Raw genomic sequence first — 24,095 nt, 5'->3', positions numbered from 1 at the left:
GCATGCGGCACCGGGACCATTTATTGATCTGACGTGCCACCCTCCGGTGAAGGTTACCACCCCTGGTGGGCACGCTGCATCGGAGGAGCTTCCTCCGACCCTCCATTTATGTCCGCTGAGGCGTTCGCCCCCCTGTGTTCAAGCTCGCCTCGACCCAGAACAAGCCTTGTCTAGGCGCGGCTACCGGCCCCTGGGCTTTCTGATTGGTGCAGGCGTCCAACACACAGATGCAACACACTCTCCCGCCTGCGGATCGTCCGAGGCCTGGTGGGTGGATGCGTATGACTTCCCCTTTGCCCCGCGGCTGGGGTCCTGGGTCATAATCTTGCTTCGTGGGTGTGCTGCTTTATAACACTGTCACGCGCTGTATTGTACGAAACACAAGAGGTGCAACGCAGACTTGGTTGACTGCTGGATCTTTTGTTCTAACGGTACGTTAGCTTCCAAGGCTTGCTTGTGTTGCTACAGCCTTGTCAGAAGAGCAGCATTACCACTTGCAGCTTACTAACGAAGACTCCACAGCACACTTCACCATGACAACACCGTCAACATACACGAATCCTACGGGAGAAGCACAGGAGCCAGAGGAGAAGGATACCGCATCCTACCAGCAGAGCCAAGATGCCGATACCTTCACCACGGATGTCGAGAAAGGCGTTCACAGCCAAGCACTGTCAACTCACACAGACGAACGCGCGTTAAGCGCCGATGCACCAGCTCAAGATCCAAATGTTGTTGACTGGGACGGCCCTGATGATCCTGCGAACCCCCTGAACTGGCCCGCGAAGAAGAAATGGTCCATCATCGCTGCTCTGGGCGCCGTTACGTTCATCACTCCACTCGCATCATCGTTCTTCGCGCCCGGTGTGCCGCAGGTCATGAAGGCATTTGAGGAGCCGTCGAACCTGATGGCGACGTTTGTCGTATCGGTGTACCTCCTCGGTTTCGCTATTGGTATGTCGACTCCAAGCTTCTTTGGTTCCAAGCTGACCACGTGCTATAGGCCCACTTGTCATTGCGCCCATGTCCGAGATGTATGGACGCATGCTCGTCTACAATATCTGCAATGTGTTCTTCGTCATCTTCAACATTGGCTGCGCCCTCTCAAACTCCATGGGCATGCTCATCGCATTCCGGCTCCTCGCTGGATGCGCGGGTGCGTCTCCCCTGACGCTCGGAGGTGGCACGATTGCAGACATGTTTCCGCCCCAGCAGCGTGCCGGCGCCATGGCCATCTATTCCATGGGGCCTCTGCTCGGACCCATTATCGGACCCGTGTGCGGTGGTTTCCTTGTGGAGAGCCTTTCGTGGCGCTGGGTGTTCTACCTGCTTGCCATCTTCGGCGGCGTGTTCGGTGTCTCGCTCGCGTTCTTCGGGCGCGAGACGTTCCACCAGACCATCCTCGCGCAGAAGACTGCGCGTCTGCGCAAGGAGACTGGCAACATGGAACTCCGCTCTAAACTCGACAGCGGGCTCCCGCCCAAGGAGGTCTTTGCCCGCGCCATCGCTCGTCCGATGAAGATGCTCTTCCTCTCGCCCATTGTATTCCTCATGTCGCTATACATCTCCATCAACTACGGCATCTTGTATCTGTTCTTCACGACCATGACGTTCGTCTTTGAGGGCCAGTACCATTTCTCCTCCGGCGCCGTCGGCCTCTCGTACCTCGGTATGGGTGTTGGCATGATCCTCGGCATGGGCATACTGGGTTCAATGTCAGACAAGAATATCAAGAAGCACCAAGCCAAAGGCAACGCGAAGCCCGAGCACCGCCTGCCCATGTTCCTCACTGTCCCTGGTGCTGTTTGCTTGCCGCTGGGTATCTTCTTGTACGGCTGGACAACGTACTACGGCGTGCACTGGATCGGTAAGTCTTCTGTCTCGTATCATCTGCGTCTCCGACAAGCCAGCTAACACATACAGTCCCCATCATCGGCACAGCATTCATTGGCGTCGGCAATCTGACCGCCATGATGACTATCCAGACCTACCTCGTCGACGCATTCACCGTGCACGCCGCGTCCGCCATCGCCGCCAACACGGTGCTCAGATCCGTCTTCGGCGCCGTGCTGCCCCTTGCCGGCCTCGACATGTACGACAAGCTGGGACTGGGTTGGGGCAACTCGCTGCTCGGCTTTGTAGCGTTGGCTTTTATTCCCGTGCCGGTGTTCTTCAGGCTGTATGGCGAGAGAATCAGAACGAACCCCAAGTTCCAGGTCCAGTTTTAAGATTGCGAGATTACGGAAGCATACGGCTGAGTGTTTCGGCTGATAGAGCGTGTCATTGGTTGCATCGCGTGGCGAACTTGCATCATAGATGGTTTCTCATACAACATATACCCCTATAGTAGAATTATTATAATCAAAAGTCATCCTCGATCGGAAGACACACGCGCCCAGGTTTGAATATGTGGTACTAAAAGCCGCTCACAAGCACGTTGGGTTTGATCTTGTGTATCTGGGTAACGTCAGGTTGTCTGCCGGCCGTTGTACGTGTGCATTCTCCATGTGACAACCAACCTGGCTATCGAACCGGTACGATGAACTCGACTTCGTTTAATAAATGACCGTGGTCCGACACTTGCACTTGTGAACGTGGTAATTGAGGTGGTAGAGGGTCAATTCGAATTCCATTGGTACGACCTCGATCCAGGGCCAACGTGCTCTATGCACTGAGATATAATACGCCAAAACGCCACGCCCTATGTGTGCATTGAAAGGCTGCAATCGAAAGAGATAGAAAGTGCTTTTGAGAAGCGCGCCCAGTAGTTCAGTCTCCCAGCACCATACCTCCACCACGCGCGAGACGTGATCTCAGTATCGGCTCGTCGGCGGGATCTTGAGTTCGAAAGCGTTGTCGGTGTGTTGCGCGCAAGGAATCGCGTTTAGAAGAACATGCGGATGACCTCGAAAAGGAGACCTCCGCAAAGAACGAAAGCAAGCAGGACTATCATGGTGTCAGCGTAACATCCTACGCATCTTCCGCAACTCTGGGTGTCGCGTACCGATCCAGCCCTTGCTAATGGGGCTCTTCTGCGGCCCCCTTGGCTTAACGACCACAGGGCCCTCAGGCTTGCCCATCTTCTTCTCCTGCGCCTTAGCAAAGCGCATGTTGGCCTGGCGCTGCTGTGGTGTTTGGGCCTGGCGCAACGGTTAGCTATATTCGACATGTTTCGGCGGAGCTGGCCCGATGCGGACGACAGCTACCAGGGTACGGGCCGGTTAGCGTACCATTGCGACGGGAGTTGTTAAGTTTTGTTTTTGGGGAAAGATTGACGGAGAGAGGGCGGTGAAGAGAAGAGTGAAGGAAGAAGTACTGTGTAAAGGAACGAGTGCGCTATAGGGATGCGCAAGTGATGCAACGGTGTTCCTTACGGAATTAGGAAGCTCGGACGCGGCGCTAGTGCGGAGTGCGGGCGGAGGTTTGCTTGGTGATGCGGTGGTTGCGATGGAGCTTCGCCCTTCCATCAGCGCTATACCAACCCTCCAATTCAAAGCGCGACGCACTCAATTCGTTGTCGCCGACCAACAGCACTTCAATTCTCGATCAGCCATTGAATCGACTAAAAGCAACGACACGCAAGGACCGGGATCCAACACCCAATCGCCAGGATGAATACAATCAGAGCAACACAACTCGTTCGCCAAAGCGCAGCCCGTCAGATGATAACACGAACCACGCGACGAAATCTCTCCATCGAGCCCCAGACACCTCCGCCGCAACCACCAAAAGAACCCTCCAGAGTTGGCGCCTTCTACAAGTCCTTTTCGGCACCCATACTGAAATGCTTCCTCGGCGCGCTCTTCACATACCAGTTGGCGTACTTTGGGTGGATGAAGCTTGAGACAATAGAGGAGGCGCATGGAAAGAAGAACGAGATCCAGAGTCTGCAAGAAGAGTTGGCAGATGCGGTGCACAAAAAGAGAAGGGAGGCTGAGAAAATCGCGGGGAAGGTCGGGAATAAGGTTGAGGAGATCACAGGGACCGATGTTGTAGGGAAGGCCAAGAAGAGCGGGTGGTGGCCCTGGTAAGCTGGTTGAGAAATGGTCAAAAAATGGTCGAGAAAAGGTCTCTACTTAAGAGAACATGTGATAACATGTCGTGTCAAGATATATCTGCAGTACGCATGAGTGTGTAAAAGAGTCAAATTATAGTGGGGTAGACAATCAGGACATACCCAAGTTAAACAGGCCAGTGGCACTCACGAAGCTACAACAATGTCACTTGGGCGACGCCATACACGACTGATTCGGTCCCTAGAGTTGCTACAGTCGCCACTGTTGATCAGCAAAAGCTTGATGAGCATCACGAAACCTTCATATTCAAGTTGACCAAGGAACAGTTTGCGGTCTGGACTACGGTCTCAAATGCCATGCAGACTCAAAGTGTATTTTGGCAATTATACTTCTGTCAGATTAAACTCTTCTTGCTAGTGGCTGTTGGCATGTATCCATTGGAACTTGCTCTGTTCATCGCGCACCTACTGCTGGAAAGACTTGAGCAGTTCCTGCAACTGCGCGTATGTGTCATCGGGGTTCTTCACCGAGTGCCCAATCGTCCTCGAGTCGCTGTAGATCTCGTAGTCGTTGCCGCCCTTGTATGTCTTGTCACCGAAGAAGTGAATGGTTTGGTAGTCCACACCGTCCTCTCTCTCCTTCTCCTTCGCGATGAAGTTCAGGCAGTATGTCTTGTCCCAGCCAGTGGGGAACACGTCGAAGGAGATTTGCCCGCCAATCGAGTATGTAAGTCCGTAGTCAGGGAACTCCTCCTTCAGCTTGCGAACCATGGTAGGGCGGATGTCGTGCTCGATATCGTACTTTTGGTAGTCGTTTCGCTCTTCGGTAGAGGCGTTACGGCCGATGGGAGAGACATTGATCATGCCGTTGCGGAACTCAACAAAGGTACCACGCTTGATGGGAATGTCGAGGTCGGCAATGTAATGCAGAATCCTGGAAACCCGTGTCAGTCTTGAAGTAACTTGCCGGCGAGCAAGAGGCTGGACGTATTCAGCATCGCCTACTACAGGAAGACGTACCACTTCACGAGCTTGTTGTACTTCTCCTGCCCAATCCACCCAATGAAGCTTTGGCTAGCCTGCTCCTCTCCAAGACGGTATGCTGTGAGACCGTTCTCGGCAAAGCAGAAGTCGAAAAGGGATGTGACGTTCACGTCTGCTGTCGCGAGCTGCTCCTGCTGCTTGGCGAGGTTCGAGCCACCTACGAAGCCAATAGCGACCTTGTGACGGAGCTCAGAGAGCAGCTGAAGCATCTCCGGCTTGACGAGCTGGGTGAAGTATTAGCATAGGGCTTTCGACGTGTTCACAGCCATAAGTGAGGCTAAGGAAGTGCCGCAACAATAGGAATAGTCGGCATAATGTAGCATAACAGTTGCCTCCAGAAAGTAGAGGCATAATCATTGACAACTGACGAAGTCCGGTACGTCTTACCTGGCGCGGCTTTGTGAGTGTGTCGTCGACATCGAACAGGAGCACCGTGTTCTTGACCGGGCGCTGGTCAAGCGGAGGGTAAACAGAAGCTGCGGCGGCCATCTTGGGAGAAATACTACTGTGAAGCTCTGGACGTGGATGATAGACAGCTGTAAGAGCGACGATCGCTAATTTCAAGGGTCCGAGAGAAGCAGTAAAGTACTGAGCGTATGCAAGGGAGTCTCAATTGGACTTCGTGTCTTTTGGAGGGGCTAATGTCCCTCACCGCCCCGGGACGCGTGGGGCATCGCCTAACCGAATCCAGTCTACTTCCAGGGTCCAGAGCTAGGGGTAGGTCACGATGCTTGAAAACACCACGAATGCGATGGACTTGTGAAAGGAAATACGTTTCCATTCTGTCGTATGCAGGTTCTAATCCATCTGATTGACTTGAAGTATCAATGCCAGAAGTCTCTTGAGATCTTTATACTACTGATGTCTGCTGGAATCTAATACAACTTAGCTGCCTCATGCTATAAGCTTACTGAGAGTTACAAAATTCCGTTGCATGCTCATTGCACACGTCGTATGCTTCTGATGCAGTGGTCTGTACGACTAGTCATTATTGACAATTGTCATCTCGGGGACTCATTGCTGTACCACGCAGTCTGACCGATCGTACCGAAAAAGCCATCTGACGCGTCTCCCATTCCATCTACCAAAAAACCCATCTGGCGTGTCTTCCGTTCCATCTCCCACATGAAGACAAAACGTATCCCGAGACAGAGCCCAAATGACGAAGCCTGCTCAGTCCAGCTGGCAGCCATCATGGAATGGCTGGAACAAGTAGACATGATATTAGCAAAATAGGCTTGCTGGACACAAGAATAATGATACTGAAAGGGCACTTGTGAGGCTGCCTTGAAAGTCAAAGACCTTTGAAATGTGTACCCAAGGTGGTCGGGATCGCCCACCGTCATTTCCTGGCCACAAAAATTAGATGGCTATGGAAGGATGGACAGGGCGGATCAGGTGCACGTAGCAGAAGGCAGTATGAAACGTCAAGTGAGTTACTGTGTCAAATTTTGTGGTGTGAATATATTCATCTGATCTGACCAACTTTCCATCAAGCATTCTTGGTCCAACGGTAGGATAATTGCCTTCCAAGCAATTGGCCCGGGTTCGACTCCCGGAGGATGCATAAGATCCTTCTTATGATTGACTTGGAGATGACCGTTCTTTTTGCGGTTGTGGGCTTCTTGGACAGGTCCACATCCCCTAGCTTCTTCAAGCCCCTCTTTTTGTTCAAACACACTTCCGCTTCAAACCTGATCAGTGACAACATTCTAATTCTTGTGATGCTATTCTCAAACATCAATGAGTTGTGACGTTGGACGTTGAACCCTGGTGAGATGAGGTACGCGGGGTGGTGCAGCGTCGGGCTGATACAGTGTGCCGGCGCGGCATGCATTCAGCAAGTCATAAGCTCTAAGAGAGTGTCATAGCTGTCCTGTATCGGCCAAACTCTCAACAGATACCCCGGAGCTAACAGTGGGAGGCTGCACCCCTCTGTATCAGCCTTCGGGTTCTCGCGTGCGGGAGCCGCACGCTCACGTGTATGTACGTGGGCGTGCCCACGTGCGTTTCTGAGTCCGCGCACAAATTACCTTTTTTAGTAGTGCGCGCCGCTTTGCTATGTCTGGAGATCACTGCCAAACCCAGCACCCAATCGCTTGCTATACGCCCACGTTCACAACCTAGCGTCTGCGGCTCCAAGAGAGTTTGGAACAAGTTGCGGGGTAAGACAATCAGCCCTGTCGCATCGAGTCCGAACAAAACAGGAGCCATTTCCCGGCTTCAAATCTGGCAATTTTGTCAATTCTCACTCCACCAGCCGCGACGCTCAGGTCACTTCCCGATAGTATTGCAGAGGCAATGAAATGCGGCAACGAAGTGGATGGTTCGTCATTCCCTTGCATGAGTACAAGCGATGCTTTGCTTCGTGTATGTATGACGTAGTACTGAACATTCGTGTAGTAAGGCTTGCCGGGAGCGTCACATCAAGTGTAAGCTCCATGCTGTAAGACCAACGTGTGCATTTCGACCGTACTAAGCCTTGTGTCCTGCAGGCGTCAAGCAGCGCGATTCTGAAAAATGCAAGTACTGTACAGAAAAGAAACGACCCTGCATCAGGGGCAATGCATTTCGCTTTCGGCCAGTCAGAGCCGTGAAGTTTAATGCCGGTGAGGATATTGGCTCTATGGAGCAAAGCCTAGAGTTCGGTGATGGCCAGACATGGGTTGAGATACCTAAGTCTTGTAAGTCGAGCCTAACTCCTTCCTGCACATTTGATACCGATCGGCAATGAGCGGAGATTATACGTTCCAACTAGAAGAGTACACTGAGCTGACTGATTTGGTTGATAGTGCGTTTTATTGCACCAAATTCAGATGGTGATGATGAGGTTATGCCAGTTGAAGTGGAACAAGAGATCACTTCGGATGAGTCAAGTGATAATCCAAAGGATAATCCAAAGGATACGGTGAACAATGATGATGTATTCGGCACAAGTGCTACACATACGGACTTGATTCTCTCATACAACGATCAGTCTCCGTTCTCGAGCATTGCTGTACCTGTCTTCAGCGAAAACGATCTTCCTTCCATCCACGACGTGCTGAGTCGAACAGCCACTCTGGACAACATCTCAACGGTCGAAAAGTTTCAGGTACCACACACCGGCAGAAACGAATCCTTTGCCAGAAATGATTCTCTTAGAAGGACTGATTCGTTGTCTGAGATCTTGCATACAACGGGCGCTTGGCATAACAGCCCTGGCTCAAATCCTCGAGCATCAGCCTCGCCGCATATTTTGAAGAAGAGTCCTCTGGACTCCATCAACAACATCTCGCCCTACAATTCCACGACCTTTCCTCAAAGTCCCTCATCAGCATTGACACCAAAGTGGCCGGTGAGCAACGCATACGAGGCCCGCCTCATCCATCACTACATCATCCACTGTACAGGCTGGATAGATGTATGTGATCCACGCTGCCATTTCGCAAAAGAGGTACCCAAGCGTGCGGCGCATTTCCCAGTCATCTTGAATGGCATTCTTGGTCTAGCGGCTCGACATCTATGGTTGATGGGTAAAGAGCCCGAAGACCATTCGCAGCCATATGTTGACCAGTGTCTTAACGCACTCATTTTAGCACTGGAAGATCCTCTTGCACACTGGGATGAGAACTTTCTCGTAGCTGTCATTCTTCTACGACTGCACGAAGAGATGGGAGACGTCGATGATCAAACCCATCATTTTGGAGCAGCGCGGATACTGAACAGTATATCGTCTTTCGCCGCGGACGGCGGTCTGCGGGAGTCTGCGAGCTGGGTATCGCTTCGTCAACATATCTATGTTTCCCTTACCTCGCAGCAACCGCTCAATCTGAGCCTCGAGAACTATCGTCATTCAGCAGTCTTCCGAGAGTTCGACGATGAGGCTTGGGCGAACCGAGCCATCTTCCTCTTCGCCACCGTCCTGCAGACCATATTTGAAGACAATGGCGAGGCCAACACTAACAGCATGACCAAGGAAAAGTGGACGGAGCTGCATGCTGAGGTCGATGAATGGGAACGCACGAAACCCTGGTCGTTCAGTGCGCTTCATATCGAGCCTGACGCGGGAGTAAAGTTCAACGGCTCCTGGCCTCGGCTCCCATGTCACCAGGGTGTGGTTGCTGTAGGCCTGCAGTATTACCATCTATGCAAGATCATTCTCACAATATATTCGCCAAATGCGTCGCTGGTAGGGCTGGCGGGGGTGCGGGCGCGGAAGGCAACAGATGCATTGATACGAAAACACATACGGATAACGATTGGGTATGGTATAAGTAACGAGCATTGTGACAACGCTATGTTCCAGGGAAGTCACATATTGAGCGCATGCGGTGCATATATTATCGATCCGGCTGAACAAGTCGCTTGTGTAGAATACCTTGAAGGTCTGCAGGTACGGATAGGGTGGAGGACCGACAAGGTTATAGCGGACCTGAGAGAGCAATGGTCCGTCTGAACGAGCAGTCCATATTCAGACAATGGCAAAATGATGGCTCGCAAAATACTCCTGGCTGACACTCCGTATGTCGACTCTTCGCTTTCCTTCGTCTTGCCGTCGAATCACCTCCTCAAGGAGGTCGCCAGTAGCCTTTGCATTTGAAGCAATGCTCTCTAGCCCTCGAATAGCATCGAGAATCCATCGTCGCTCTTCCAGTCTCTCTTCTTCGGCCGCCCAAATCATAAGGGGCCATAGCAAATTGACTGGAAGTGACTCATCGGTCTGGGCCATGAGGTGCGAGAGGCGTTTGATCTCCGCAATGGCTGTGGTGACGTCCTTCGTTTTCGGATACTGTACATACGCAACACGATGTAGATGGATGAAGGACGCATAATAGTTTGCAAGGTAGGTACGGAAGCTTCGCGTAAGTGCGACGGCCAGGTTCTGTGCGAGATGTTTATCGGTCAGATTGCCTGCAACCGCATGATCCATGAGAGCCGGTCGTTGTTCGTACAGCGCATGCAGATCCTTAGAAATTTGCGCAGCCAAGGCCATTACTTCAGTCTCATCTTGTACAGTGCCGCGGCTTCGGTGCCAAGGATCTATTCTGGTGATTCGTCCTACGAAGGACTGCACTTTCTGATAAAACACGATGCCGGGATGGTACAACACATCGAACAAAATTTCTTCGATCTCCATATCCTGGGTCTCGGGTCCTGAAGCAGGGTTGGCGGCTGGCGATGCATCGAACAAAGATTCGTCATTATCTGCGAGGAACAGTCCTTCGCCTCCATTGGTAGATACAGCGCGTGCATCGAGAAGACGGAGCCAGGAAATCAGACGCCTCTCTGGCACAGTAAATGACATTTTGTTTGCGTTTTGTATCAGAGAGTAAGCTTCACGCAAATTGGCATGTGCTCTGGGAAGGGTCTCTGTAAGTAACTTTGAGGGGTCGTTAGTGATATGCGTGTACGGGGCAGATGTATGCAACTTACGTCAGTATATGTGAGAAGAAAAAGAGACGCCAGTATATGCTTAAGCCCACTCTTAGGCGTTTCTGTGCCTTCCGACTTTCGCTTTTTTGTAAGGGCCGATGACAGCTGTCTCGCAGCGGTATCATACAGTGGTCTCCAGTCAGTTTTCAAGGCGTCGCCGCCTAGTCCGTTCCGTTGCATTTGCATGGCTGCGAAGGCCATGATTGCACTTCGCACAATAGGTGCTTCGGTGGCCATAGTTCCGAAAAAGGCTCGTGTGGATGCCCACTTTGGGCCTAATGGGGAGTCAGCGACGTTATCAGACTGAAGGCAATGAACGCACCAATCTCGACAGGCGTCAGGATAGGGGGCATAAGCATTTGTAAGAAAGTATTAACAAGTAGATCGCCATCAGCTGCCCCGCTCTGTGTGCCTTCGTGCGAAAAGGGAGATGTCGAAGCGGGATCCGGCTGTCGCCCTGCACGTTCTGTCAATGCCTGGAACCTTGCCCGAGGCGTGGATGGAGCGGCTGCGATGAGTGGTCCGGAGGATTGGTGTCCAAGCGGTAGCTGGTAGATGGGCTGAGGTACAGTATCGAAGTGTGAAGTCGCTGCAGCAATCGTTGGATCCGTAGGCCACGAGTTGGGGCTGAGGAGCATCTCTTCATCCCAGGCGCCGAATCCAAGAGGTCCAGAGAAATCGAAGAAGGCATTACCGCCCATTCCGTAGCCCTCAATGGATGTCACATTGGTGTTGTACATGTGCGAAGTTGCCTGAGGTGTAGTAACAGCGAGCGACTGTGTCGATTGAATGCTACTGCTACGTGCTGACACAGGTCGATTCCAAGTACACTCAAGATTCAGTCTTTCACAGTGGCTGCACCGAGGCCGCCGCTCGTTACAGCGGACCTTCCTTCTCCTTCACAAAAGTTAGCGCTACCAAGAAAAACGTCGATCGCATCATTCACCTGCAGGCATTGCACCCATTTTTGGATCTGGCAGGTCGAGGCGCAGATGGACGCTGCTCTGAAGCCGGTCCTGCAGGCGTTACAGGTTGCTGCTGCTCTTGTGACATGTAGATTGTCGGTTCAGGCAACACTGGCGGAGTGCGATCATGCATGCGCGATTGTCAGATGTCGTGATCGGAGTTCGGCTGCGTCGAAACGGGATATGAAATGCGGGGACCATCAAACCTGGGGCTACTGGTAGCGTCTGGGCTTCCATCACGCGCACGAACAGTTTTCACTAACAGCCGCAGTTCAATATTGAAGTCGTAAAGATTCGTGCTTCTATCTCGACACATTCCTTGCAGAAACGCGGAGACAATGATATAAGTGCGGCAAATGAACGCTACAGACAACAGTGAAGGTGCTTTCCGGCTAGCCACTCAACGCCGACTTCCTTTCCCTTCTCCAGACCTTGACCGGCATTTCACCTAAAATCCAGTTCATCGTCTCTAATCGCTCGATTTCCCAATCTGGAGATTTCAAGGCAAATTCGTATCTCCGTAGGAGACTCGCCAATACCACAGTCTGCTCAAGGTACGAGATGTTACGACCGATACAGCCACGTGCACCAGCCGAGAAGGAGAGAAAGTAAGGCTGTAGTGCCTTACCTTCCTCGCCAAGCCATCTTTCCGGGATATATTTGTCGGCTTGAGGGAAGACAGACTCCTGTCTATGCGCGACATGGGCTGACATCGCTACGGACACGCCTCCAGGGATGTAATCACCCAGAATGTTTACACCGTCTGAAGGCGTCTCGCGAGGAAGACCGTGAGGTGTAGGCGTGAAGAGTCGAAGCGATTCATCGAGACAAGCGCGAAGGTACGGCAGGTGCTTGACGGTGTCGTACGCGATTACACCAGTCTGATCTATATCCTCGTCGTCCTCGAGTGCGGCGTCGATCTCTTCCCTCAGTTTCTTCATGCATACGGGATGCTTGATCAACTGCAATGTCGCATTCGCAATAGCAATCGCAGTCGTTGCTGAGCCGGCGTTCATCATGATGCTGACTTCAGCAACAATCTCGCCCCACTCGAGGTTGTTCGGGCTTCCGCTCTTTTCTTCCATCAGTGCCTGGAAAAAGTCATCGGACTTCTCACCAGCACGGTATCGCTGCAGACGTCGATACGCCAGCTCGTTTGGAATACCGTCCCATTCTTTGGCGTAATCGTCCATGCGGCGGTAGAACGGGATGATGTTGACTATCTTATTGACGACCGAATACCATTTGTAAGGCCAGATTAACAGGGATTGCTTGCGAGCAGTCTGATACAGAGCCGGACGAAGATCGCACTGATACGTGGTTCCGTCGGTCTTGCGCCCAGTCACCATGCTGCTACCTTGATCGAGGAATCCGAGCTTCTCAGAGAGACCAATATCGGCGATGGCATCGAGGGTAAAGAAGTTTGTCCATTTGCGATAATCCAGATTGATGTCTTCGGGCTTGGGAAGGGCGCCAGCGGCCAATGGAGCAGTACAGCATGTGTCAACATGCTTGATTAACCTCTGTGTCTTGTCGGCTACCTTGTGTTCCCAACCCTCGAGGTTTTTTAATGCGTATGCGGCACTTAATGTCTTACGCTTACGGGCGTGATCATACTTGTCAACGACATCGGCAAGATGATAGTGAGAACCGGCAGTGATGACGTAGGCTCCGTCCTTTACACAGCTCGAGCCGTGCCCATAGATGTCTTTAATCGCACGGAGATCACCATACGATAATGAATTCGGACCGGTGCGGAGCACGGGGTGCACCCGGTGCAGCTTTTCAAGATATGTAGAGCGTGCGCCTGTGTGGGCAAGAACCATGAAAGGAATGTTGGTAACGCCAGCAAGAGGATGAAAATTGGGATATCGACGAAGACCTATTTGCATCAGCACGTGGAGTGGATGGTATGTGCAGGGTGAAGTGTAGGCTACTAACCGTTCACGTCGCGAAAATAAACAACAACTGGGTATACGATAAAGTACAAAAACACACTGGCACCCAGTGCAGCGGCGTAAGGGCCGGGGAAAGTTGAAGTCGACATGGTGTAAGGCTCAGATCTGAGCTACGTACTTTGCGAATTTTAGAGCGCTTGATCAATGTTAGAAGACCAGCAAACCCTTAAGTGCTTCATGAGGCTTTCTCGGTGCCGGACGTTCAAATCCATCAAATTGGATCATTCGTTGCATGGAGAAGTCCACGGAGAACTTTACCAGATTGAATGTGACTAGTAATGCGGGTGATGTGCGCCTCCGGTAGTGCAAAGGCGGGGTGAATGTGGGGTCGCTGCTGAAGTTGGTGCTAACGCAGGTCAGCAAATATGGTCATTCAGGGTTGACATGAACAAGATGTGGGAAGGTCTTTGATGCGATGGCTCGTACGTCAGAGTTGGTATTTCTCCCCATCTAGAATTGTGTCAGGATTGTAGCCTTCAGAACTGTGGAAGTACAGGTTCAAGTACGAGCTCTACGACGCGAATCCTACTACACATTTGTATTGTCCACGATGGAATCGCTCAGGTTTCCAGTTGACTTGTCGGATTTGCAGATGAAGTTAAACCCACTCTTTCGAACGATCCTTGCATCGCCAGCAGTACAAAGTGCCAAACCATCGAGCACTGCTGACGAGGTCGCCATCTTCCTCTTCCTTCTTTCAGCTCTTGGCTACCTCACGCATGGCCGAATTTGGGATAAGCCGGATCCTCATCATGGCATATGGTTCGAAAGGCCACAACTTTCCAACGGTTCTTCAGAAGGCAAAGTGACTGCCACTCGAGATGTCGTCCAGAAGCTTGTAGAGGGTGACTACCACTGTGTTATATTTTGGGGCTCTCAATCTGGTACCTCGGAACGGTTTGCAGAAACACTTGGGCGCGAGTGCCTCTCCCACTTCGGTATCAATGCTCTTGTAGCGGACATCTCAGACTACGATGCCGATACTATTTCTAAGATACAAGCAACACACTTCGCCATTTTCATAATCAGTACATACGGCGAGGGCGATCCCAGCGACAACGCAGCCGGACTGTGGGATTGGATTAAACAATTGAAGGACGAGAAGTCGAGGCTGGAGGACCTTCGTTACTTCGCGTTCGGCCTCGGAAACAGTAACTACAAGTACTACAATCGTGTACTGGACGTTGTGGCCGATGCTCTCGATGATGCTGGTGCCAACCCTCTCATACCTCGGCACAAGGCAGATGATGCCAACGGCGGCACAGAAGAAGACTTCCAAGCATGGAAAGATGATGTCTTTACTCTTTTCCGCCAGCTTGGCTTTGAACAGAAGATCGTGGAGTATAAACCGACGATCGAGCTCACATTTAGTGGTGAGAACAAGAATGGGGAAGACTCCAGTCCGGCGGCATCATTGATCCATCAGCAAACCTCGACACAATCCGCCATCGTACCGTTGACCATCAGAAGTGCTCATCAGTTGTTCGCTGCTGGAGATCGGAATTGCCTCCACATGGAGCTTGATCTTGGGAACAACGACGTCGTATACAAGACTGGGGACCACATTGGCATCTGGCCATGTAACCCAGATGAAGAAGTCGAGAGGCTTTTACACGCTCTCGGAGCGCAAGCAAGAAGACATGACGTCTTCAGTACTACGAGCGACAACGATTCAGTCAAACCAAAGATCCCATCGCCAACGACACTTGAAGCTGCTTTCCGACACCACCTCGAGATCTGCGCTCCAGTCGCACGTAAGACTGTGCAGGATATTGCACAATATGCACCAACACCTGAAGCGAAGGCAATGCTTCTAGAGATTGGGCGCAATCGTGAGCAGTATGAGCAGCTTACTTCGACCACACATATAACACTTGCTCGCCTTTTGCAACTGGCCAGTCCTAATGAGCCGTGGATATCACTACCTCTGGCGTTCGTCATCGAGAACCTGCTATCACTACAACCGCGTTACTATTCCATCTCATCTAGCTCTGTTATCGCTCCTCGTCGCATCGCAGTCACTGCCCTAGTAGTCAACAAGACTATTGGCGAAGACTCGAAATCATCAACGATCCACGGTCTGACCTCGAATTACCTCATGTCTGCGTCTGACCTTGCGTCTAATACCACTGTACCCACACCGTCGTATCAGCGGCTGAGTGGGGCCCAGGAACTGCAAGGAGCCAAAATTTTGGCCCATGTGCGCAAATCAAAGTTCAAGCTGCCGATCACATCTTCAACGCCATTAGTTCTTGTCAGCGCAGGTACTGGCTTTGCACCCTTCCGTGCTTTCCTGCAAGAGCGCGCGAAGCTCCATGCGATTGGCAAACCTGTTGGCAAGATCCTGCTCTTCTTCGGTTGCCGTAACAAAGACGACTTCATCTATCAAGAAGAACTGCGTAAAATCCAGAATGAGTTGGGAGATAAATTCCGGATTATCACTGCATTCTCGAGAGACGGACCGAAGATCTATGTGCAGGATCGTGTTGGTGAGCACGCTGCTGAAATCATTGAGCTTTTAGAAGCTGGTGCCAATATGTACATCTGCGGCAAAGCAAGCATGGCGCGCGAGGTTGACATGAAGTTAGAGGATGCAGTAGGTAATGCAAAATGCCTTAGTGAGGCGGAGGTCAAGACATGGGCAGATGGTCTGAAGAAGAGAGGAAAGTGGAAGTCTGACGTTTGGGGTTGATTGCTCCTCATCCTAGAATAATTAGGTTCAAAGTAATTCTTTCCCTGCTTAGTACCATACCGCTCACACATGCAAAGGCTCGCGACCAGATTCATGCTCGTAGAATGACACAGATTGGCAGAAGACAAATTAAGAGGCAATAATGGAGTTGTGGTACATCTCTACCTAGGTAGTCAATGACTTGATATCAATAACTTTCCAGGATCCTCGTGACGTCAGAATCATGGTCAGTTCGCAGGATGTTCCAAGGTTGTCTCCGTGTGATCAACATCAAAGCACAGGATGCTACAAGGGGGGTGTCTGTGCGGACGAGGATACGAAGTGCCCCACAGAGGTTTCTCGGGGTTTCTGAATGTTCGATAGCTACATCTGAGGGGTACACGGGCGAATACAGTGTGCTGGCGCGGCATGCATCAAGCAACTCAAAAGCTAGGTATAGGAGAGTGGTGTAGCTGTTCTGGATTGGGGAAACTCTCAATGGTTACCCGTGAGCTATCAGCCGGAGGAATCCCCCCCCTGTACACATGCTCCATTCTAAATTGTATGCCGAGCTCTGTAGCATATGACGTCATATTCTGGTCAATCTAGCATACATGGCGTTGGTTCAGACACGGCAAGGCGCACACAAGGGGAGAATTGCTTCGCTATCAAACGTAGCTGCCAATGCCGAACACTACCTAGGTGAGGTTGAAACCACCCGGTCCAATCACACTTCACCTATTTCGCTTCTCGGTCGTTTTCAGCCAATATAGTGCTGCGTAATTATGTCACATGTGCAGCTCGGAAAGCCTCAGGCGTCGGTTCATCGCTCGGCAAAGGCACAGGTTCCCAACAGCAAGCTGTTCGCGTCGGGGCGAGGTCCACCCCCGCGTTTCCAACCCCAGGTTCCGCTTGCCTGGATTTGACGAATGACGTGCGGAAGATAGAACCTGGGGAAGTTGTCGGCGTCGGCACTCTAGGCGTGCCCACAAATCATCCGGAACCGCACAGAACCTAACGTAGCAACTCCTAGGATTGTGGCGTAGGATTGTTGAAGTGATATCTCGGGTAGCCCCGAAAAGCTATACAGGCTTAGAACCAAGAAGCATAAGTACGAGGGTGATCTCCACGTTGAAGTTTGGATCATCACCGGGTCTCATTGACTGGACAACGACATCACTTCAATACATCTTCTCGCTATACTTCTCATCTGCGACCACATCATTATTACTCGCAATGGCTTTCGAGACTGCATCCCTCGATGGCAAAAATGATACCAAGTTCAACAGCACCGCAGACAAGATCGAGGACGTCTCCGAATCAGAACACGCCCAGCACCTCGCCGATCTTTCGAGCATTGAGGCCACTGCTGCATCAAAGGCTGCATGGCTGATATCCATCACTGTCTCATTGGGAGGACTGCTCTTTGGCTACGACACTGGCTACATTTCTTCCGTCCTGGTCACTATTGGAACTTCCCTCGGTCATGAGCTCACATCATCCGAGCAAGAACTTGTCACTTCTCTCACATCTGGTGGTGCCCTTGTTGGCGCTGTCATTGCCGGTACGATGGCCGACAAGTATGGTCGCAAACTTCCGATCTGGCTCGCCTGCGTCGTGTTCGTCATTGGAACTGTATTGCAAACCGCCTCATTCCATCTTCCTCAGTTCGCTGTGGGCCGCTTTGTCGTTGGCCTTGGAGTTGGTAGTGCAGCTATGGTTGTTCCTCTGTATATTAGCGAACTTGCACCTGCTCGTTATAGAGGTTCGTACTACTTCATCGTAGACACCTGCTACTAGCACTAACACGAACACAGGCCGCATGATTGCTTTCAACAACATGTCTGTCACATTCGGTCAATTCTTGGCCTCTGGAATTGGCGCTGGATTTGCTCAAGTTGGTGGCGAGGGCTCCCAAGCATGGAGGGCAACAGTTGGCATTGGTGCCGCACCCGCCATTCTCCTTGCTGGACTTCTCTTCTTGTGTCCCGAATCTCCTCGTCAACTTGTTGCACACGGCAAAGTCGACGAGGCCAGCGTTGTTCTTACCCGCATCTACCCGACTTCCACCGAGGAGCAGCGCCGTGCAAAGATCACTTCGATCGAAGTGAGCATAAATGAAGCTACCCAGACAATGGTCGACGACTCAGTCTTCAAGACGTTGGCTCGCATCTTTACTACCCCCGCTACCTTCCGCGCCGTCCTCACTGCGTGTACCATCATGGCCATCTCCCAGCTCAGCGGGTTCAACACACTTATGTACTACAGCGCTACTCTGTTCAAGATTGTTGGTTTCTCTAATGCTACGGCGGTTGCGATTGTCGTTTCAGCTACGAACTTCGTCTTTTCGTTCGTCAATCTTATCATCGTCGATAAATTTGGCCGCCGCAAGATCCTCCTTGTTACCGTTTTCGGCATGTGTGTCTGCTTGGTAATCGCCGCTGTCTCGTTCGCCTATATTCCCATTGATCTTCATACTCTTGAGGTTCAAAGCGATAACATTGGCTGGCCTGGCATGCTGCTCATTGTCGTCATTGTCTTGTTTGTTGGGTTCTACAGCTCCGGAGTCGCCACAGTTGCGTGGATCGGTATGTTCAAACCCATCACACACCACCACCACCACCACACCACCACCACCACAATAGCAGTAGCTAATCAAACACAGGCACCGAGCTTATTCCACTCGAAGTTAGAGCCGTTGGCACTATGCTCAATACCGTGACATGCTGGTCCACAAATATCATCATTGCGTCCACTTTCCTCACCATGATGAAGGGCATCACCCCCTCCGGCGCTTTCGGCTTCTACGCCGCGATCTGCTTCTTCGGATGGCTCTTTGTCATCTTCTGCTTCCCTGAAGTTAAAGGAATGCCGCTCGAGAATATTCGCCAGGTCTTCGAACACGGCTTTGGTGTCCGCTATGCACGCAGGTGGCAGAAGGAGAACAAGCAATTTGCGAAGATCAATGCTGCGAATCAGGGTCCTGCTATGGGTCATTAGATGCGCAGATATATGGCGGGAGGTTGTGGCCGTTTTGTATATTTTGTATCAATTCCGGAACATGTCTATACAGTCAGTGATCAGAGCCACACCTGCATTTTGCACGAATCAGATGATAGTATTAAATTAAGCAAGTTCAAAGAAATACAGAACTAAGAACACTATCGGGCACGGAAGGCCTTGAGGTGCCTCATTATCTATGCTGAACAGTCTGACGCTAACTTGCAAAGACAACACCACCTGCAAATCCACAAAACGCCAATGAATGCGACTGCCGCCCCGAGTGGTATATAACGCCGAAGATATGCAACTCCGAATGCCTCAATCAGGCTGTTGGCCTCACAGCCGCAAGCAGATTGGATCAGATCGTCAGTAGACCTGATGATAGCTACAACTTAAGCAACAGATCTAAATGCTACTCTTGATAACGACTGTGAAGGATCCATCTCCGTGGAGACCCACTGCCACGTTTACACATGCCTTCCTGCCGTACACAACCATCTTTTCCTACTGTCACATAACGACCAAGATCTCCTCCACACATTGCCTCCCTTGCACCTTGCGACTCGACAGGACCATCAGATGATATGTCCACCATGGAACGGATACACATCCCCCGTCAGCGCCCCAAAGCAATGCCCCGCATGATGCCGTAGCCGCTCCGCCCGCTCATGCTCCTCGTCATCCGCCTGCCGCGCCCGATCCTCATCCGTAACTGGCTTTGGATCGGCCTTGCGAAACTGCGCATGGCGCGCCGCATGAGCATCCCAGAACTGCTGCTCTGTGAGCTCGTCGACGTGGTGCAGGCCGATGTAGGACTTGGAGAAGGGGAGGTGCTCGGCTGTGGGGTGCTTTGCATAGTACTTCCCCCACACAGCGTCATCGCGGTCGAGGAGCTTGGCGCACGAGTTGCTCTTGCGAAGTGTTGGGGTTACACCAACAGGTATGGGGTGAGAAGGGAAGCCGACTTGGATCTCGGCGGGTGTGAAGATATCAGGGTGCACGTAGTAGGTGCCAGTGAGTGGATGCTCTCGCGCTGGAAAAACGAAGGGCGCATCCAAGGCCTCTTCGATAGGAAGGTATGGCCGCCGAGAGGCCATCACCGGGTTTGGAAGGGGAAGGTTCAGGCGTGGGATTCGCCGAGGAGCAGTGCATCCATTTGACACTGTGGCCTGTGTCAATGGATGTGGTTGTTGGGAGGGAGCTGCTGGCCCTTCACTCTCTCCTTGAGAAGGTACAGGTGAGTTTGATGCCTCCTCGGTAGCAGCATGCTGGCGGCGACCCGCGAATAGAGAGACGACTCGCTGCAGGAGGGTGGACCGATGCCTTTGACCCTGAACTGGGGCCGACAATGTGCGCGTCAATGGCTTAGTGTATCCAACATAGTGTGAGATCTCTGCTAGAAGGCGTTCTGGCTTGACAGTGGCCTCCTTCACCGACCAGATGTCTGCGGCCGTGATGTCAACCTGCTCAAGGTGGGTGTTGGGTTCCGCCAGCGTGCTCGCCGTGGCCAGGAGCGATTTCGGACGAGCACCGTTTCCGCTTCCATGAAAGACAGTGCGAGCTTGTTGAGACTCGCGCTCATCCTTCTTTGTGGACGAGGCATTCCCCTTCACCCCTCGCAAGATTGGCCGCTCTGTTGCTTCATCTGCACGCTCAACGACAGCTATGCCCAGACCTGCAGCCTCAATATCATCTTTGAGGGATCCTTGAACGATTGATGTTGCCAGAAGTGATGCACAGGGACCATCGTCTCCGCCGGACCTATCGGTAGAAGGCTGTGCTACAAGATAGCCGTCCGAATCTGGGACATAAAGAGGTGCGAGCATCAAAAGAGATGCCGGCGGGTCATCGTCTTCCTCTTGAATTCGCTCAAAATGCTGACGTGCCGGCGATAGTGGTAGTCTACCTGCTCGCTGCCGAGCTAGGTCGTTCGCCTTCACTGCTGACAGTGAAGAGCTGAGGTTGCTGCGAAATAGATCGCCCTGCTCATCGGCCGACGGAATGCGCAGCTTCGCAAACCGTGGACCATTGTTGATCACAACTGGTGCGCTTCGAAACACGGTTGTCTTTGGCTCGCGCTTTGTCTTCTCGCTGCCGCTGTCCTGCTTGACCTTCTCTGTGCGGTGCTGGAATCGGACGCGTGACTTGCTCTTGTGGATCATTGTGAGGATATCAGGAGACTGCAGGGTTGAAAGAGACAGTCGTTGTGGTCAATTGGGTGGAAGAGGGGAGCAATCGGGGTGTTACTGAACAGTAGAGAAGGGCGGTGCAGTGACCAAGAGTAGGTGAAGCGAAGAAGGGTAGGGAAAAGAGACCTTTACAGGCGGCAAGAGTGAGTGAAAGCCGGGTGATGCCATTGTGGCCAATCGTCAGCAGCAGGATCGTGACATCGTGCAGTTGAAGATGCGGTGAAAGCGTCGGACATATTGAGAATTTAATTCAACCAAACAGCGACGATAGAGTGGGACTGAAAGAGGGGACTCGAGTACCAAAACGAGTCCATTTGACATTCGACTAGGCAATTCAATGGAATTTAAGAAACGGTCCACATCTTACTCTTATACAAGACGACAAGTGATGGATCAAACATGTACTGTCATAGTTTGGCAAGTACAAAAGGCAATCACATATCTCAATCGGTCAATTGAACTAAGTTCATGAACAATGCGGATATGGTATCTTCATGACTTCGTCACTCGAAGGCGCGTGTATTCGACTATTCCTGTATTTCTCTTCATGCGTTGTCGGCGCAGATGTATGTGACTTCACAATGTTAGTCTTGGGGTAGCTTTGCGAATTTTGATCACATACCGTTGTTGCCACGCACAAACGCATCGCCCCAGTTGCGGGTGACACGTCCTTCTGAGACCTCCTTACACCGCTCGAGAGCAATGTTCATGTAGCCATCGACGGATTGAAGGTCGCCTGGGGGATTGTTAGGCTGATGTCGTTTGATCACGTGCTTGCATACCCTTATAAACGATGCCAGAGTTCAGCTTAACCGTAACGGGAGCGCCAATGATCTCGCTCAAGAAGCCGCTGGGATCTCTCGAGTCGCCGTTGCTCTCTGGTGCCGGGCTTTGGGACATGTTTGCTGAGTGTGACGTTGGTGGGAAAGAGTTTTCTACGTAGACAGTCAGGTTCTGAATCGACATGACTGTAAGTTTGCTTACGAGTAGCGTGTTTTTCGAAGCTGCTCTCGCCAGTGTAGCACTAATGTTTGTTATGCAGGTGTCGTGACAATTGAGCTGTCGTCGGCATGGACGAGGCGCCGATGCGCACAGGCCAGCACTCCCACGCATGCGCGACAAACGTGACTGCGCGTCAACCCGGCGCAAGCACCCCGCAGTAGCCGACAAACGCCCCGGATGCTCCACTTTGCCTTGCACCGAACACCGCACCGACTAACTTCATGTAGCTGAGATGACGGACGCCACTATAGGCGCGCCGGCACCCAAGAAGCGGTCCCTGTTCAAGCGAGCAGCCTGGCAAGATGCTGCAAAGAAGGAAAACGAGGACATTTTCAGCCATTCCAACGAATTTAAGGATATAATCGCAGAGGAAAATAGGACAAAAGAAGAAGAGAAAAGGAAGCAAGCGGAGGCAAAGAGGAAAGCTGAAGCAGAGGAAAGGCGTGAACAAGCTGAGAAGCAGGACAAGAAGGGCAAGAGACGGAAGGTTTCTATCGACCACGATGAACCACAATTGCTCCGCAGTGGGTCTTCAGACTTGGGGATAACAAGCACATCACAAAGCCAAGAGTGGGTAGTTTTGTCAAGGAATTGTAGCGACAGCTAACATATATTAGACGGAGCAAGACATCCCACTCTCCTGCTGCACCCGCGCTACCACCAAATTCTCTCACTGCGCGCTACGATACTGTCGCGAGGTCGACCCGAAGTCAGGGCTTGAGAGCAGCGCCTGTCATAGTCGATCTTGGCGGCTCAGACGACGAGGAAGATGTGTATCATTCGAACTCGTTCGGCGGTAACACATGGGACGATACAACATCAGGCGTCGAAAAAAATCACCGCGTGGCTTTGCGCCCGTCGAAAGCCACGCCGTTAGATGTCGACGATCTAGAGGAGGTCCAAGACCCAGAGCTTGCAGCCATTGAGGCGAGAGCGCGCGCAAGAGCAGCAGCCAAAAGAGCAGCAGCAGCAAACGGGAGTAAGGCCCCTGTCGCACAGCTGCTAATAGACTCGGAGCTACCCAATACAAACCCCCTGATGGTCAAAGTGCGCATCGACACCACCATCGAGAAACCCCGCGAGGCATGGTGCGCGCGGCAAAACTTCTCGCCCGAAATGACGCGCAACGTCTTCTTCACCTGGCGCGGCACCCGTCTGTACGACAGCACCACGATCAAGCGCCTGGGCATCAAGATCGACGACCACGGCAACCTCTCTCTCGAGGGCGACGACTCCATCTACGACGACCACACGACGCCCAAAATCCACGTCGAGGCCTGGACCGACGAGACGCTGGCCCAGCACAAGCGCGCCGCCGCCGCCGAAGCAGAAGCCGCCCGCAAAGCCGTCGAGGCCACGCCCGTCGCCGAGGCGCGCACTCCAACGCCCACCCCCGAGCCCGAGGCGAAGAAGTATCGGCTGTTTCTGAAGGCGAAGGGGCTCGAGGACTTCAAGCTGCAGGTGCGCCCCGACACGACGCTCGAGCGCCTCGCAGACGCGTTCCGGACGGCGCGCAGTGTCCCCGCCTCGCAGCCGCTGACGCTGATGTTCGATGGCGAGCGCTTGTCGCCGATGGACACGATTGAGGACACGGAGCTTGAGGATATGGATTCGATTGATGTGCTGCTCAAGTGAGCGGCGCGTATGTGTTTGACACTATCTGGCTGGCGTTTATCAGGGGCATTGCGAGCGCGGTGTTGGGGTGCGATATTCTGGTGTGCATTGCCAGCGTCTGGTTTTAGCTACGGGTTGGTGTTGCATGGATACCACACATTGACATACGCAAACCAATAATAAATTAACGTCGACTCGATGAAGACGGCATTGCATGAT

At 52.2% G+C, this 24,095-nt stretch overlaps 12 protein-coding genes and 1 non-coding gene across 13 annotated transcripts; 7 read left to right on the top strand and 6 right to left on the bottom strand.

Annotated features, from left to right (window-relative positions):
• Positions 1-237: 237 nt before the first annotated feature.
• Positions 238-2,287, top strand: C7974DRAFT_79951 (major facilitator superfamily domain-containing protein). Its single transcript, XM_046147293.1, has 4 exons — positions 238-431; positions 523-954; positions 1,004-1,867; positions 1,924-2,287. Exons 2-4 carry the CDS (start codon positions 534-536, stop codon positions 2,226-2,228), a joined length of 1,590 nt encoding a protein of 529 aa, XP_045991404.1. The 5' UTR covers positions 238-431; positions 523-533; the 3' UTR covers positions 2,229-2,287.
• A 269-nt stretch (positions 2,288-2,556) lies between these two features.
• Positions 2,557-3,938, bottom strand: C7974DRAFT_79966 (uncharacterized protein). Its single transcript, XM_046147294.1, has 3 exons — positions 3,231-3,938; positions 3,005-3,140; positions 2,557-2,946 (listed from the first exon to the last, which is right to left on the bottom strand). The coding sequence occupies exons 1-3, from the start codon at positions 3,465-3,467 to the stop codon at positions 2,885-2,887; spliced, it is 435 nt and encodes a 144-aa protein (XP_045991403.1). The 5' UTR covers positions 3,468-3,938; the 3' UTR covers positions 2,557-2,884.
• On the top strand, positions 3,337-4,341 carry C7974DRAFT_405778 (uncharacterized protein). The gene has a single exon (XM_046143079.1). The coding sequence runs from the start codon at positions 3,612-3,614 to the stop codon at positions 4,029-4,031; it is 420 nt and encodes a 139-aa protein (XP_045991402.1). The 5' UTR covers positions 3,337-3,611; the 3' UTR covers positions 4,032-4,341.
• On the bottom strand, positions 4,342-5,669 carry C7974DRAFT_405776 (phosphomannomutase-like protein). The gene is made up of 3 exons (XM_046143078.1): positions 5,447-5,669; positions 5,036-5,283; positions 4,342-4,949 (listed from the first exon to the last, which is right to left on the bottom strand). Exons 1-3 carry the CDS (start codon positions 5,546-5,548, stop codon positions 4,481-4,483), a joined length of 819 nt encoding a protein of 272 aa, XP_045991401.1. The 5' UTR covers positions 5,549-5,669; the 3' UTR covers positions 4,342-4,480.
• Positions 5,670-6,555: 886 nt separating this feature from the next.
• Positions 6,556-6,626, top strand: C7974DRAFT_t121. The gene has a single exon. It is a non-coding gene; the product is annotated as a tRNA-Gly (tRNA).
• Positions 6,627-7,892: 1,266 nt separating this feature from the next.
• On the top strand, positions 7,893-9,444 carry C7974DRAFT_418482 (uncharacterized protein; the record flags this gene model as incomplete). The annotated part of the gene is made up of 2 exons (XM_046144163.1): positions 7,893-9,304; positions 9,435-9,444. The coding sequence occupies 2 exons, from the start codon at positions 7,893-7,895 to the stop codon at positions 9,442-9,444; spliced, it is 1,422 nt and encodes a 473-aa protein (XP_045991400.1).
• Positions 9,445-9,512: 68 nt separating this feature from the next.
• C7974DRAFT_476385 (fungal-specific transcription factor domain-containing protein) lies at positions 9,513-11,600 on the bottom strand (the record flags this gene model as incomplete). Its single annotated transcript, XM_046146683.1, has 4 exons — positions 11,421-11,600; positions 10,797-11,371; positions 10,475-10,749; positions 9,513-10,421 (listed from the first exon to the last, which is right to left on the bottom strand). The coding sequence occupies exons 1-4, from the start codon at positions 11,570-11,572 to the stop codon at positions 9,513-9,515; spliced, it is 1,911 nt and encodes a 636-aa protein (XP_045991399.1). The 5' UTR covers positions 11,573-11,600.
• Positions 11,601-11,684: 84 nt separating this feature from the next.
• C7974DRAFT_466878 (cytochrome P450 monooxygenase) lies at positions 11,685-13,586 on the bottom strand. Its single transcript, XM_046146347.1, has 2 exons — positions 13,381-13,586; positions 11,685-13,321 (listed from the first exon to the last, which is right to left on the bottom strand). The coding sequence occupies exons 1-2, from the start codon at positions 13,484-13,486 to the stop codon at positions 11,832-11,834; spliced, it is 1,596 nt and encodes a 531-aa protein (XP_045991398.1). The 5' UTR covers positions 13,487-13,586; the 3' UTR covers positions 11,685-11,831.
• Positions 13,587-13,780: 194 nt separating this feature from the next.
• C7974DRAFT_405768 (cytochrome P450 reductase 2) lies at positions 13,781-16,244 on the top strand. Its single transcript, XM_046143077.1, has one exon. It carries the CDS (start codon positions 13,948-13,950, stop codon positions 16,087-16,089), a length of 2,142 nt encoding a protein of 713 aa, XP_045991397.1. The 5' UTR covers positions 13,781-13,947; the 3' UTR covers positions 16,090-16,244.
• A 724-nt stretch (positions 16,245-16,968) lies between these two features.
• Positions 16,969-19,204, top strand: C7974DRAFT_429024 (general substrate transporter). The gene is made up of 3 exons (XM_046144622.1): positions 16,969-17,833; positions 17,886-18,656; positions 18,734-19,204. Exons 1-3 carry the CDS (start codon positions 17,305-17,307, stop codon positions 19,066-19,068), a joined length of 1,635 nt encoding a protein of 544 aa, XP_045991396.1. The 5' UTR covers positions 16,969-17,304; the 3' UTR covers positions 19,069-19,204.
• Positions 19,205-19,646: 442 nt separating this feature from the next.
• On the bottom strand, positions 19,647-21,233 carry C7974DRAFT_418477 (uncharacterized protein; the record flags this gene model as incomplete). Its single annotated transcript, XM_046144162.1, has 1 exon — positions 19,647-21,233. One exon carries the CDS (start codon positions 21,231-21,233, stop codon positions 19,647-19,649), a length of 1,587 nt encoding a protein of 528 aa, XP_045991395.1.
• Positions 21,234-21,466: 233 nt separating this feature from the next.
• C7974DRAFT_346182 (uncharacterized protein) lies at positions 21,467-22,371 on the bottom strand. The gene is made up of 4 exons (XM_046139377.1): positions 22,245-22,371; positions 22,043-22,195; positions 21,883-21,996; positions 21,467-21,834 (listed from the first exon to the last, which is right to left on the bottom strand). The coding sequence occupies exons 2-4, from the start codon at positions 22,158-22,160 to the stop codon at positions 21,806-21,808; spliced, it is 261 nt and encodes an 86-aa protein (XP_045991394.1). The 5' UTR covers positions 22,161-22,195; positions 22,245-22,371; the 3' UTR covers positions 21,467-21,805.
• A 2-nt stretch (positions 22,372-22,373) lies between these two features.
• C7974DRAFT_405760 (ubiquitin-2 like Rad60 SUMO-like-domain-containing protein) lies at positions 22,374-24,094 on the top strand. The gene is made up of 2 exons (XM_046143076.1): positions 22,374-22,832; positions 22,880-24,094. The coding sequence occupies exons 1-2, from the start codon at positions 22,495-22,497 to the stop codon at positions 23,895-23,897; spliced, it is 1,356 nt and encodes a 451-aa protein (XP_045991393.1). The 5' UTR covers positions 22,374-22,494; the 3' UTR covers positions 23,898-24,094.
• The last annotated feature ends 1 nt before the right edge of the window (position 24,095 follows it).

This window comes from Boeremia exigua (assembly GCF_020726555.1).
Source record: "Boeremia exigua strain MPI-SDFR-AT-0100 chromosome Unknown C7974scaffold_15, whole genome shotgun sequence".
Classification (NCBI taxonomy): Eukaryota; Fungi; Ascomycota; class Dothideomycetes; order Pleosporales; family Didymellaceae; genus Boeremia; species Boeremia exigua.
Note: the sequence above shows the minus strand (reverse complement) of the source record. Positions and strands in the feature narration are given on the sequence as shown.

What these genes read in the sequence shown, in the direction of transcription:
- C7974DRAFT_405778 (XM_046143079.1), top strand. Translation starts at nt 3,612, where the DNA reads ATGAATACAATCAGAGCAACACAACTCGTTCGCCAAAGCGCAGCCCGT.
- C7974DRAFT_79966 (XM_046147294.1), bottom strand. Translation starts at nt 3,467, where the DNA reads ATGGAAGGGCGAAGCTCCATCGCAACCACCGCATCACCAAGCAAACCT. An exon ending in TAACAACTCCCGTCGCAATG is followed by an intron (nt 3,141 to 3,230) that starts GTACGCTAACCG and finishes CCGTTGCGCCAG; the next exon opens with GCCCAAACACCACAGCAGCG. An exon ending in CATTAGCAAGGGCTGGATCG is followed by an intron (nt 2,947 to 3,004) that starts GTACGCGACACC and finishes ACACCATGATAG; the next exon opens with TCCTGCTTGCTTTCGTTCTT.
- C7974DRAFT_79951 (XM_046147293.1), top strand. Translation starts at nt 534, where the DNA reads ATGACAACACCGTCAACATACACGAATCCTACGGGAGAAGCACAGGAG. An exon ending in CCTCCTCGGTTTCGCTATTG is followed by an intron (nt 955 to 1,003) that starts GTATGTCGACTC and finishes CACGTGCTATAG; the next exon opens with GCCCACTTGTCATTGCGCCC. An exon ending in CTACGGCGTGCACTGGATCG is followed by an intron (nt 1,868 to 1,923) that starts GTAAGTCTTCTG and finishes TAACACATACAG; the next exon opens with TCCCCATCATCGGCACAGCA.
- C7974DRAFT_466878 (XM_046146347.1), bottom strand. Translation starts at nt 13,486, where the DNA reads ATGTCGACTTCAACTTTCCCCGGCCCTTACGCCGCTGCACTGGGTGCC. An exon ending in TTATTTTCGCGACGTGAACG is followed by an intron (nt 13,322 to 13,380) that starts GTTAGTAGCCTA and finishes TGATGCAAATAG; the next exon opens with GTCTTCGTCGATATCCCAAT.
- C7974DRAFT_405776 (XM_046143078.1), bottom strand. Translation starts at nt 5,548, where the DNA reads ATGGCCGCCGCAGCTTCTGTTTACCCTCCGCTTGACCAGCGCCCGGTC. An exon ending in CACTCACAAAGCCGCGCCAG is followed by an intron (nt 5,284 to 5,446) that starts GTAAGACGTACC and finishes TACTTCACCCAG; the next exon opens with CTCGTCAAGCCGGAGATGCT. An exon ending in TACAACAAGCTCGTGAAGTG is followed by an intron (nt 4,950 to 5,035) that starts GTACGTCTTCCT and finishes ACGGGTTTCCAG; the next exon opens with GATTCTGCATTACATTGCCG.
- C7974DRAFT_405768 (XM_046143077.1), top strand. Translation starts at nt 13,948, where the DNA reads ATGGAATCGCTCAGGTTTCCAGTTGACTTGTCGGATTTGCAGATGAAG.
- C7974DRAFT_346182 (XM_046139377.1), bottom strand. Translation starts at nt 22,160, where the DNA reads ATGTCCCAAAGCCCGGCACCAGAGAGCAACGGCGACTCGAGAGATCCC. An exon ending in CTCTGGCATCGTTTATAAGG is followed by an intron (nt 21,997 to 22,042) that starts GTATGCAAGCAC and finishes ACAATCCCCCAG; the next exon opens with GCGACCTTCAATCCGTCGAT. An exon ending in GTTTGTGCGTGGCAACAACG is followed by an intron (nt 21,835 to 21,882) that starts GTATGTGATCAA and finishes AACATTGTGAAG; the next exon opens with TCACATACATCTGCGCCGAC.
- C7974DRAFT_405760 (XM_046143076.1), top strand. Translation starts at nt 22,495, where the DNA reads ATGACGGACGCCACTATAGGCGCGCCGGCACCCAAGAAGCGGTCCCTG. An exon ending in AGCACATCACAAAGCCAAGA is followed by an intron (nt 22,833 to 22,879) that starts GTGGGTAGTTTT and finishes AACATATATTAG; the next exon opens with ACGGAGCAAGACATCCCACT.
- C7974DRAFT_429024 (XM_046144622.1), top strand. Translation starts at nt 17,305, where the DNA reads ATGGCTTTCGAGACTGCATCCCTCGATGGCAAAAATGATACCAAGTTC. An exon ending in TGCACCTGCTCGTTATAGAG is followed by an intron (nt 17,834 to 17,885) that starts GTTCGTACTACT and finishes ACACGAACACAG; the next exon opens with GCCGCATGATTGCTTTCAAC. An exon ending in CGCCACAGTTGCGTGGATCG is followed by an intron (nt 18,657 to 18,733) that starts GTATGTTCAAAC and finishes AATCAAACACAG; the next exon opens with GCACCGAGCTTATTCCACTC.